The sequence below is a fragment of the Carcharhinus amblyrhynchos genome, chromosome 3 (assembly GCF_965287045.1).
Source record: "Carcharhinus amblyrhynchos chromosome 3, sCarAmb.v2.hapA, whole genome shotgun sequence".
NCBI classification, from domain to species: Eukaryota; Metazoa; Chordata; class Chondrichthyes; order Carcharhiniformes; family Carcharhinidae; genus Carcharhinus; species Carcharhinus amblyrhynchos.
The window spans coordinates 129319558-129332393 of record NC_137326.1 but is presented as its reverse complement, the minus strand read 5'-3'; the positions used below and the strand labels follow the sequence as shown (position 1 = coordinate 129332393).

The 12836-nt window shown below is 43.3% G+C and overlaps 1 protein-coding gene across 1 annotated transcript in view; it reads right to left on the bottom strand.

Moving 5' to 3' along the window:
* LOC145341126 (thioredoxin reductase-like selenoprotein T) overlaps nt 1-3115 on the bottom strand; it is a 34495-nt gene extending 31380 nt beyond the window's left edge. Inside the window, exon 1 of the mRNA XM_080186000.1 lies at nt 2940-3115. Coding sequence (XP_080042126.1) covers nt 2940-3064 — 125 coding nt within the window. The 5' untranslated portion in view covers nt 3065-3115. The remainder of the gene's footprint in view (nt 1-2939) is intronic.
* Nucleotides 3116-12836: the final 9721 nt, after the last annotated feature.

Sequence of the window (12836 nt, the reverse complement as noted above, 5' to 3'; positions counted from 1 at the left end):
TGAATTGATATATTATAAAGCATTATGTATTGGACATTTCCAAAATATTAAATTTCTCCAATCTTTCAACTTAGCTCTCATGTTAAGAATTAGTCTGTAGATCTTGCCTGGCACTTGCCACCATACCATCAAGATTCATGTGTAACAGCTTGATTGGAAAATCAAATATTACTGGATAAGTAACTAATTTTAGCCTGGAAATGTTGTAATGTATCTACTTATTTAAAAAAAGCTACAATCAGACTTTTCCAAAACAAATATATGGTAAACAAAATAATGGAAGGCAACATGCCAAAATATAAAAATTATAGCAAACACAATATTAAAGTAAAATTAGTCAACACTGTCAAGTAGAATTAGTCAACCTTAGGTTGAGAGGTGATAGATTTAAATCTACGACGAGGAATTTCTTATAGAGGGTGGTGAACTTGTGGAACTCACTGCCCCACAGCACCTTGAAGTCTGAATCATTGTTTACAGAAGAAGAGATACATTTCCAATAATGAAAGGATAAAGGGACATGGGGAACAGGTGAAGAGGTGGATTTGAGAACAGGGGGAGATCAGTCATGATCTGATTGAATGGTAGAGCAGGCTCAAAGGACTGAATTTACCTTCTTCTGCTCCTAATTGCTATGTTCTTAACACAAGTAAAATTAGCCAACATAATATACAGTTATAATGTAATTTTCCAATTTCGATACTCAGCGTCTCGACCAATGAAGGTCAGCATGTCATGTGCCTTCTTGACCACCTCACCCACCTGAATTACGACTTGCAGGGAACTGTGGATCTGCACACCTAATATTTCTAAGGGCTCTACCATTTACTGTATATTCTCCTTCTGTAGTAGACCTACAAAATCACATCACTTCACATCTGTCCAGGTTAAATTCCATCTGCCATATTTTGACCCAAGTCAGCAGCCAATTTATATCCTGCTGTATCCTCTGACAATCCTCCTCATTATCCGCTACTCAAATTTACTAATCAGACTACAAATCATATTCCTCCAAATCATTTATATATATTACAAACAACAGAGGCCCCAACACTGATCCTTGTGGAACACTGCTTGTTACAGACCTCCAGTTAGAAAAGTACCCTTCCTACTCTGCTACTCTCTACCTTCTGTGTCCAAGCCAGTTTTTTATCCATCTTACCAACTCACCTCAGATCCCATATGACTTCACCTTCTGTATCAGCCTGCCACGAGGAACTTTATCGAAGGCTTTACTAAAATGCACGTATACAACATCCACTGTCCTGCCCTGGTCAATTTTTGTCACTTCCTCAAGAACTCAATCAAGTTTGTGAGACACAACCTCCCCGTCACAAAACCACGCTGCCTATTGCCAATAAACTTATTGTTTTCCAGATTTGAGTACATCCTGTCCCTAAGAATCTTCTCCAATAATTTCCCCATCACTGATGTAAAACTCACAGGATTGTCTCTTCTGCCCTTCTTAAACAGAGAAACAATGACAGCTATTCTCCAATCCCCTGGTACCTTGCCCATGACTAAAGAGGATGAAAGATTTTGGCCAAGGTCTCAGCAATTTCTTCCCTGACCTCCCAATATTTTGGGATACACCCTACCTGGCTCTGGGGACTCGGCAACCTTTCTAAACCTCCAATATGTCCTCCTTTTTATCACAACACGTCCTAGAATGTCAACATTCTCCTTTCTACACTCACCAACCACCACACCCAGTATTCACTTTGTGAATACTGATGCAAAGTGTTCATTATGGACCTCACCTACCTCCTTATGGAGCACCCAACAGTGCGATTGTACCACTCCTGTTCCTGCGTTCTACCCATACTGCCTCACTGCATGATCCCACTAAGGGATCTCCATGGTGGCACAGTGTTTAGCATTTCTGCCTCATAGCGCCAGGGACCCGGATTCAATTCCCAGCTTGGGTCACTTTGTGAGCGGAGTTTGCACATTCTCCCCATGTCTGTGTGGGTTTCCTCCAGGTGCTCCGGTTTCTTCCCACAGTCTGAAAGACGTGCTGGTTAGATGCATTGATCCGAACAGTGGAGTGCGGTGACTAGGGGAATTTCACAGTAACTTCGTTGCAGTGTTAATGTAAACTTTACTTGTGACTAATAAGTAAACTTTAACTTCTATCTTGCCTGAAGCATCTAAATTCTGCAATGTTAAACAGCCAGTTCTGCCCTGCTTTCATCCAAGTCTCCATAATTATCACAACATCATTGTTCAAAGTAGTAATCCAAGCTTTAAGTTCATTCACCTCACCTGTCATGCTCCTTGCATTAAAGCAAACACACCTCAGACCATCTGTCCTGCCATGTTTTGTACTTTCTCTATGTTTAATTTCTCTTAGTCTTACCGGACCCATTCACTGAGTTCTCCACAGTCTCTGGACTGCGGCCCTTTTCGATTTTTGCCTTCCATTTTTCCCCCTTGCTGCCTTTTGTTTCTGTCCCCACCTTGCTTCCCTCTGATTTCCTGCATCGGTTAATAACATTAGCCAACAACAAAGTTAAATTACCCAACACAAAGTAAAATAAACTAATGTCAAAATATTAAAATTAGCCAAAATATTAAAATTAAACGTATTAATTAAACATATTAAAATTAATCAAAATTAAACATATCAAAATTAATCAAAATATTAAAATAAATCAACATATTAAAATCAGTTCCATACATTATTCCCAGTATTGTTATTTTTGTACCCTCCCCGCTGTCAGCATCTTATGCAACCTCCTCCACCCTGCCCAAGGACCAGTGTCATGTACAACATGCAGTAACTTCCTCCTGGGGTTCAGGCCTAGCGCCTCCAGAATCCTCGCCTCTCAGTGACTGACTGACGGTGAGTGAGTGCCGGGCGAGCCCTGGAGACAGCCTTCCCCTCCCGCCGTGCCACCCCCTCTCTTCCCCCGGGGTGGGCAGTGCCAGCCGCTCACCAGATCTGGAAGCGCAGCACCGGCCCGGTGACATACTGCATCTTCAGCCGCTTGTCGGCCAGCCCTTGGCCCAGGCAGGTGACGGCGAGCAACAAGAAAGAGAGCGCGACGGTGCCGGACGCCATTCTGGCTGCGGATCCACTGCCGTCACCGCGGAGACCGGGGCGGGGAGGAGGCACTGCGCGTGCGCGACCGGGAAGTGGCACTGCGTCTGCGCCGCGGGGGAGGAGGGGTACTGCGCCTGCGCGGCCGGGAAGAGGCACTGTGCCGGGGCGACCGCACTGCGTCTGCGCGACCGGCAGGCCATCACGTGACTGCCTTCACCACCACATGGCTCAACCCGGAAGCTGCAATTTTTTGCCCAGTTTCATTGTGCGAGAAACGGCCTCTGTGTCTGAATAACAATTGGGAAAAGCACAAATTGTAGAACTATGGCTACAGGCACCAACTGGATAATTCTGAAATAAACCTGTTTAGGCAGAATGGTCTCCCTGTGCGCTAAAATTACAGGAAGATGTGATTTATTATCGCATGTATCAGTTCACAGTGGAAAGTATTGTTTCTTGTGCGCAAAACATACCGTTCAAAGAGAACAGCAAGAAGTCTCACAACACCATGTTAAAGTCCAACCGATTTATAAGGAATCACGAGCTTTCATCAGATGAGTGATGACCTGATCCGAAAGCTTGTGATTCTGAACAAATCTATCGGACTTTAACCTGTTGTTGTGAGGCTTCTTACTGTGCCCACCCCAGTCCAATACCAGCATCGCCACCTCATGGCATACGTAGAGAAGGAAAGGAGAGGGTGCAGAATGTAGTCTTACAGTCACAGGTAGGGTGTCGATAAAAATCAAAGTAAGGTACCTTTGTCCTATTACAGCACACTGCACCCCGCCACCCCCAAACCATCATAGAAAATCTCATCTCATTTTCTTTGCTTTTAGCTTTGATGAAGGGTCATCCAGACTCGAAACGTTGGTCTATTCTCTCTCCAGAGATGTTGTCAGACCTGCTGAGATATTTCAGCATTTTCTGTTTTTGTGTTACTAATAGAGGTATAAAGTAGGTCCATTCAGATGGCAGCAGGGAAGAAGCTATTCTTCAGTCAGTTGGTACATGACCTAAGACTTTTGTATCTCTTTCCTTGACAGAAGAATGTGGAAGAGAGTATGTCTGCGGTGTGTGGGATCCTTGATTATGCTGGCTATTTTTATATGGCAGTGGGAAATGTAGAGAGAGTCAATGGATGGAAGGCTGATTGTGTGATGGATTGGGCTTTGCTCACAACCCTTTATAGTTTCTTATGGTCTTGGGATGCTGGGAATCTGAAATAAAAACTAAAGTGCAGGAAAAGATCAGCAGGTCTGACAGCACCTGTGGAGAGATAAATATATTTCAAACCAAAACAGAAAATGCTGGAAAATTTCAGGAGGACTGACAGCATCTATGGAGAGCGAATAGAGCTAACATTTCAAATCTGGATGACTCTGTTGATTTGATTTGATGTATTATTGTCACATCGTCAGAGCTCCATCAGAGATTCCAGCCTCTGCAGTGTTTTGCTTTTATTATAGAAAAATGTTCCAAGTTGACTTTGACTCATCTCACTCCACAGATGCTACCAGACCTGCCGACTATTTCCAACACTTTCAGTTTTTTATTCTTTCTGATTTGTATTGTACCATGATTTTATGTACATTTATGCCCACGCATACACACAAAACACACACAGACATAGAAACTTATCTCAATATATATAACAAGAAAAAAATGAAGTATTTTAAACCAGTTAGATTCGAGTGAACTTAAATTCAAGTGAACTAACTACAAGACTTTTACATGAAAAAATCATCGTAAGGGTGAAATGTTAAATCAAAGTCTTATAGAACATAGAACATTACAGCGCAGAACAGGCCCTTCGGCCCACGATGTTGCGCCGACCAATTAAAAAAGCAATGACCCTCTAACCTAAACCAATCCCTTTCCATCCATAAACCTATCCACGGATCTCTTAAATGCCCCCAAACTAGGCGCATTTACAACTGCAGCAGGCAGGGCATTCCAATCCCTCACCACCCTCTGGGTAAAGAACCTACCTCTGACATCCGTCCTATACCTACCCCCCCTTAATTTAAAGCTATGCCCCCTCGTGCTAGCTTTCTCCATCCGAGGAAAAAGGCTATCACTGTCCACCCTATCTAAACCTCTAATCATCTTATATGTTTCAATAAGGTCCCCTCTTAGCCGCCTTCTTTCTAACGAAAACAACCCCAAATCCCTCAGTCTCTCCTCATAGGACCTTCCCTCCATACCAGGCAACATCCTGGTAAACCTCCTCTGCACCCTCTCCAATGCCTCCACATCCTTCCCATAATGTGGGGACCAGAACTGCACACAATACTCCAAGTGCGGACGCACCAGAGTTTTGTACAGTTGCAACATGACGTTGCGGCTCCTAAATTCATCCCCCTACCAATAAACGCCAAGACACCGTATGCCTTCCTAACTACCTTATCTATTTGATTCCCAACTTTCAGGGATCTATGTACACATACACCTAGATCCCTCTGTTCATCAACACTATTCAGAGTCCTACCGTTAGCCCTGTACTCTACACATCTGTTATTCCTGCCAAAGTGAATTACCTCACACTTTTCCGCATTAAACTCCATCTGCCACCTCTCGGCCCAGCTCTGCAACTTGTCCAAGTCTCTCTGTAAACTATGACATCCCTCTTCACTATCTACCGCTCCTCCGACTTTGGTGTCATCAGCAAATTTACTGATACACCCAACTATACCCTCATCCAGATCATTTATAAAAATTACAAACAGCAGTGGCCCCAAAACAGATCCCTGAGGCACACCACTTGTAACCGAACTCCATGACGAATACTTTCCATCAACCACCACCCTCTGTCTCCTATCTGCTAGCCAATTCCTGATCCAATTAACTAAATCACCCCCAATCCCATACATCTGCATTTTCTGCAGAAGCCTTCCATGGTGAACCTTATCAAACGCCTTACTAAAGTCCATATATACCACGTCAACTGCCTTACCCCCCTCCACCTCTTTGGTCACTTTCTCAAAAAACTCAATAAGGTTAGTAAGGCACGACCTACCCTTCACAAAACCGTGCCGACTATCTCCAATCAATTCATTACTCTCTAAATAACTATAAATCCTATCCCTAATAATTTTTTCTAAAACTTTGCCCACAACAGAAGTAAGACTCACCAGTCCATAATTCCCGGTCTATCTTCCTTCTCAATTGGATGTAAAAGATCCAATGGCCTGATATTGAAGTTATCCCCAGTGTCGTAGTTCATTCATCAATCAACATCGCAAAAACATATTATCCAGTCATGTGAGAGCTCGCTATGTGCAAATTGGCTGCTGTATTTCATCTTAGTTCCAAAATATCATTGCAGGAGTTCCCCAGGAGAGTTGGAGATGGCCTTTGCCCAGCATTTGTATGGCATGCATGTTACTTGCCACATGTCAGCCCGAGTCCAGGTCTTGGTCCATCCAGTCACCTTCAGCTGCTTCATCAATGGCCTTCCTTTTATCCATGGCATTCCCATCGCTGAATCCCTCACTACCAACATCCCAGGGATTACCATTGACCAGAAACTGAATTGGACTAGACATATCAATACTGTGGCTACAAGAATCAGTCAGAGGCTAGGAATCCTGTGGTGAGTCAGCCACCTCCTAATTCCCCAAAGCCTGTCCAACATCTACAAGGTGTAATAGAATACTTTCCACATGCCTGGATGAATGCAGGTCCAACAACATTCAAGAAGTTCAACAATAAACAGGACAAAACAGCCTTGATTGCTTGCCCTTCCACAAACATTCAATCCCTTTACCACTGATGAACAGTAGCAGCCATGTGTACCATCTACAAGGTGCATCGCTGGACCCCATCAAGGCCTCTTACTCAACATCTTCCAAACCCCCAACCACTACCGTCTAGAAGGACAAAGGCAGGAGCTACTCAGGACACTACCACCCGAAAGTTCCCCTTCAAGTCACTCACCATCCTGAGATGGAAATATATTGCCCTTCCTTCACTGTCGCTGGGCCAAAATCCTGGAACTCCCTCTCTAACAGCACTATGGGTGGACCTATGCTATGAGGACTGCAGCGCTTCAAGAAGTAAAAAGTCTGACAACACCAGGTTTTAGTCCAACCGATTTATTTGATAGTAAACTCACTAGCTTTTCAGGGGTTTCCCTCTTCTTCAGGTGAATAGAGAGTTCTGGCCTCAGACAGAGCGTATAAAGCACAGACAGTTTAGAGATTACTGATTAGAATGCGAATCTTTACACCTAACCTGCTGTTCAAGTCCTAAAGTGGCTGACAATGTGTGTGGAAGGAGCACTGATCACAGGTTAAAGAGATGTGTATTGTCTCCAGACAGTACAGAAAGTGCGGTTTTGCATTCTAATCAGTAATCAGTAAACTGTCTGTGCTTTATATGCTCTGTCTGAGGCCAGAACTCTCCATTCACCTGAAGAAGAGGGAAACTCCTTGAAAGCTAGTGAGTTTACTATCAAATAAATCAGTTGGACTAAAACCTGGTGTTGTCAGACTTTTTACTGTGTTTACCCCAGTCCAACGCTGGCATATCCACATCATCAGCGCTTCAAGAAGGCAGCTCACCACCACTTTCTCAAGGGCAATTAGCGATAAACAATAAATGCAGGTCTAGCCAGCGATGCCCGCATCCCATAATTTATTTTTAAAAATTACAACAGTGACTACTTCAATTGGACTTGAATGACTGAAAAGCACTTTGGCACATGCTTTAGTTTGGATGCTATATTTATGCAAGTCTTTAAAAAACAGGAAGTTGTGTGGAAATTTAATATAAGTACATCCAATTATGCAAGGTTGAAATAGTATGGATGGCAATGACCTATGTCCCTAAGCAGAGTTGGCAATAACCATGTGGCATAGATTTAAAATAGTAAAAGATAAAAAGATCGGGGAGTTAAGAAGTTGTTTTCACCCAGAAGGTGCTTGGGGTCTGTAACTTACTTCCTGAAAGTGTACAGGAGACAGAAACCGTTCACACATTTAAAAAGTACTTGAATAGAGTCACAGAGCCATTGAGTTATAGAAATATACAGCACGGAATAAGGCCCTTCGGCCCATCTTGTCCATGCTGACCAGCTTTCCTAAACTGAATGAGTCCCATTTGTCTGCGTTTGGACCATATCCCTCTAAGCCTTTCCTAGCCGAAAGACGTGCTGGTTAGGTGCATTGGCAAAGCAAAATTCTCCCACAGCGTACCCGAACAAGTGTCTGAGCGTGATGACCAGGGCATTTTCACAGTAACCTCATTGCAGCATTAATGTATGACTGCTTGTGACACTAATAAAAATAAATTTGAAGTTGTATCCGCCCCTTCCACCTTGTCTGGCAGCTCATTCCATATACGCACCATCCTCTGCGTGAAAAAGTTGCCCCTCAGGTCCCTGTTAAATCTTTCCCCTCTCATCTTAACCCTATGCCCTCTAGTTTTGGATTCCCCTACCCTGGGGAAAATACCTTGGCTATTCACATTATCTATGCCCCTCATAATTTTATAAACCTCTATAAGGTCACCCCCTCAACCCCCTACACTCCAGGGAATGCACGTGCCATCACCTATAAGGCTATGGATCAGGGGCTGGAAAGTAGTATTAAACTCCATAGTTTTTTTGCCAGCTGCAGGTACAATGGGACAAATGGCCTTCTTCTGTGCTTTTGATTATGAATATTGAAAATAAGTATCCAAACAAAGAGTTTAAGATAGAGACCATTCACTAGAATTGGAGCTTCACTCACTACTTATTTTACAGATATACTGTAATCAAGCATAATTTATTGACTGTTTGTCAATTCAGAAGATCTGGGAATGTAAAGCAGTCCATGACTTTACAGGAGGTTGGTATCATTTCATACCTATGGCATGTTTTTACGTATTTGTATTCATCATTTTACTACAAATAGCACATGGAGGAGATCATCTGTAAAGTTGTTCCCCTTGGAGGAGATTGAGAGGAAATTTGATACAGGTTCAAAATTGTGAAAGGTCTAGACAGAGTGCAGAAAAAAGAACGGTTCCCTTTAATAGCAGGGTCAAGAACCAGAGGACACAGGTTTAACATGAATGACACGAGAAATATAAAGGTAGCGTGCAAAAATGTTTTTGTTCACACAGCAAGTTTTATGATCTGGTATGTACAGAGTGTGGTGCAGGCTGATTCAGTGGTGGGGATTTAGCTAAGCGCCTAAAAGAGTGCAGGATTACACGGAAGGAGAATGAGGACTTGCTCGATTGCTCACACAAACAGTCAGGATGGACTCAACAGGTCAGATTTCCTCCTGTGCTGAAGCCATTCCATGATTCGATTTTAGATCAAATGTTCCCTTTTTTACACTGCAGTGTGTTTTATGAAGGACTTGTAACTTGTCACTTATGCATTATTTGCTACATATGAGTAAATACCTAAGTTAGACTGTAAGCTAATCTCAGAGATCACCTGATCTCTGAGTGGCAAATGAACATTATAAATGTCTCAGGCTTTCCTTTAGTGCTTAATTATGTCACATAATATCTTTGGTCAGATTACTATCCGTAAACGTTCCTTCATATCCACGATTCCCTACAGAGTTACATATCAGAGCTGCTGCTGCTAAAAAAAAAACACATCAAAGTATTTCCCTTAACATTTAGATATGGACAAACAAAATCAGAAAGCACATTCCCATATATATAAAAGCTTTGTCTGAAGGGAAAAAAAAACTTGTGTATTGATCCTGATAGCATATAAAAAAACTAATACAAACAGCAAATGCTGGATAAACTCAGTAGGTCTGGCATCTGTGGACAGAGAAGCAGACTTAACATTTCGAGTCCACATGATTCTTCCACGGTGGAATAAAGGAAATAATAGACAGTGCATACTGCTTCCCACCAAGTAGTTAACAGATTAAAGTAATTTTAAAATTGGGATGTTAAAAAACGTGTGAAATTAACTAATCCAATTAAGTTCCACAACTTGGAATGTATCAATGTACAATAAAGGTAGCAATTTTTGAACAGCTGGTTCAATGGGAATGACACTGGAGTGACATTGATATAGAATCACTCAGCCCATTGTGTCTGCACAGTTCTCTGCAAACATCTATTAAATCTCATAGAGTCATAGAGGTTTAAAGCATGGAAACAGGCCCTTCAGCCCAACTTGTCCATGCCACCCCTTTTTTTAAACACCTAAGCTAATCCCAATTGCCCACATTTAGCCCATGCCCTCTATACCCATCTTACCCATGTAGCTATCTAAATGCTTTTTAAAAGATAAAATTGTACCTGTCTCCATTAGTACCTGTGGCAGCTTGTTCCAAACACTCACCACCCTCTGTGTGAAAAAATTGCCCCTCTGGACACTTTTGTATCTCTCCCCTCTCACTTTAAACCTATGTCTTCTAGTTTTAGGCTCTCCTATCTTTGGGAAAAGATATTGATTATCTAGCTGATCTGTGCCCCTCATCACTTTATAGACCTCTATAAGATCACCCCTCAGCCTCCTATGCTCCAGAGAAAAAAGTCCTAATCTATTCAGCCTCTCCTTATAACTCAAGTCCTGGTAGAGTGAAGTTCTGCAGAGTGCAGAAGTTCCTGAACAGTGAGTATAAGAAATTAAAAATCAGGACCCCGAGGGTAGTAATCTCAGGATTGCTACCTGTGCCACGTGCCAGTGAGGGTAAGAGTAGGATGGTCAGGCAGGTGAACATGTGGCTGAGGAAGTGGTGTAGGGGGCAGGGTTTCAGATTTCTAGATCATTGGAACCTCTTCTGGGGCTAGTGGGACCTGTACAAGAGAGATGGGTTTCACCTGAAGTACAAGGGGACCAATATACTTGCAGGGAGATTTGCTGGTGTTACTGGGGAGGGTTTAAACTAGATTTGCAGGGGAATGGGAACCAGAGTGCCAGAACAGATAGTGGAGTGGGGGTGAAAATAAACAATGATAGTTCATGCAAAATCACAAATAGAAGGGTTGTGTGTGATGGTAATTATCTTCTGAGGTGTGTCTATTTCAATGCCAGGAGTATTGTGGGGAAGGCAGATGAGTTGAGGGCGTGGATTGACACATGGGATTATGACACTATAGCCATTAGTGAGACTTGGCCACAGGAGGGGCAGGACTGGCAGCTGAATGTTCCTGGATTCCACTGTTTCAGATGTGATAGAGGCAGAGGGATGAAGGGAGAGGGGGTGGCATTGCTTGTCAGGGAAAATGTTGCAGCAATGCTCAGGCAGGACTAATTAGAGGGCTTGTCTACCGAGGCCATATGGACGGAGCTGAGAAAAAAATCTTTGTCGGCTCTGACGAAGGGTCATCAAGAGTTGAAATGCTGGCTCTATTCTCTCTCCACAGATGCTGTCAGAGCTGCTGAGATTTTCCAGCATTTTCTGATTTTTTGTATCGTAAGAACCCATCCGGTTCACAAATGTCATTTCAGGATGGAAATTACTCTTACCAACATGTGACTCCTGATCCGTAGCAACGTGGGTGACTTGTAAATGCTCTCTGAAATGGTTGAGCAAGCCACTCAGTTCAAGGGCAGTAAATGCAGGCCGAGCCAGCAACACCCACGTCCCATAAACAAATAAAAACAAATCTGCTGGAGTTTAAGAGAGTAAGATTGAAACATTTAAAATACTGAGGGGACTTGACATGGTGGATGTTCTCACTTGTCGGGGAATCTTGAACTGGGGTTACTGTTTTAAAAATAAGGAATCACCCATTTAAGACAGGGAGGAGGATTTTGTTTCCCTCAGAGGGTCAGAATCCTTGGAATTCTTCCTCAAAAGGTGGAAGCAGCAGAGGGGCAAATCTTCCTGTTCTGCCCACCACAGGAAATCAAAGCAGGCGAGGGACGGATCTTGGAAAGGTCCATTGACCTCAGGCAGGATTTTCCGGTTTCGGGGTGAGTGGAAAATCCACCCAGAATTTTGAATATTTTTAAGGCAGAGGAAGGTAATTTCTTGATATGCAAGGAGGTGAAAGGTTATCAGGCATAGGCAAGAGTACGGACTAGAGGTTGATATTAGATCAGCCATGATCTTACTGAATAGCAAAGCAGGCTTGAAGGGCAGAATGGCCGCCTCCTGCTCCTAATCCATTTGTACGTTCAGTCTTTGGGGAAGAAATCTGCTGTCCTTACCCAGTTTGGCCTGTATGTGACACCATATCCAAAGTAATGTAGTGACTCTTAAACGACCTCTGAAATAGCCTGGCAAGCCACTCAGTTGTATCAGAACGAGGCTAGCCCTGTGGGAATACTTTCATCACATGCACTGCAATGATTAAGAAGGCAACTTTTGAAACAATGCATTTTTGGATGTGTGAATTGCGCTGGGTGGCAGGTATTGCTCACCCGCTTGTCTTCAAGAATCATAGAATCCCTACGGTGCAGGAGTCCATTAAGCCCATCGAGTCTGCATCTACTCTCTCTAACAGGGTACCTTAACCAGGCTCTTTAACTCACCCTTTCCGCATGACACCATACACTTGCCGTGGCTAATCTACAGTGCAGGAGGCCATTCAGCCCATTGAGTCTGCATAATCCCACCCAGGCCCTATTCCGATAGCCCCATGCATTTACCCTAGCTAATTCCCTGATACTAGGGTCAATTTAGCACGGCCAATCCACCTAACCCGCATATCTGTAGACTGCAGGAGGAAACCAGAGCAACCAGAGGAAACCCACGCAGACACAGGAAGAATATGCAAGCTCCACACAGACAGTGGCTTGAGGCCAGAATTGAACCCAAGTTCCTGGAATTGTGAGGCAGCAGTGCTAACCACTGTGCTGCCTTCTGGTGATGGT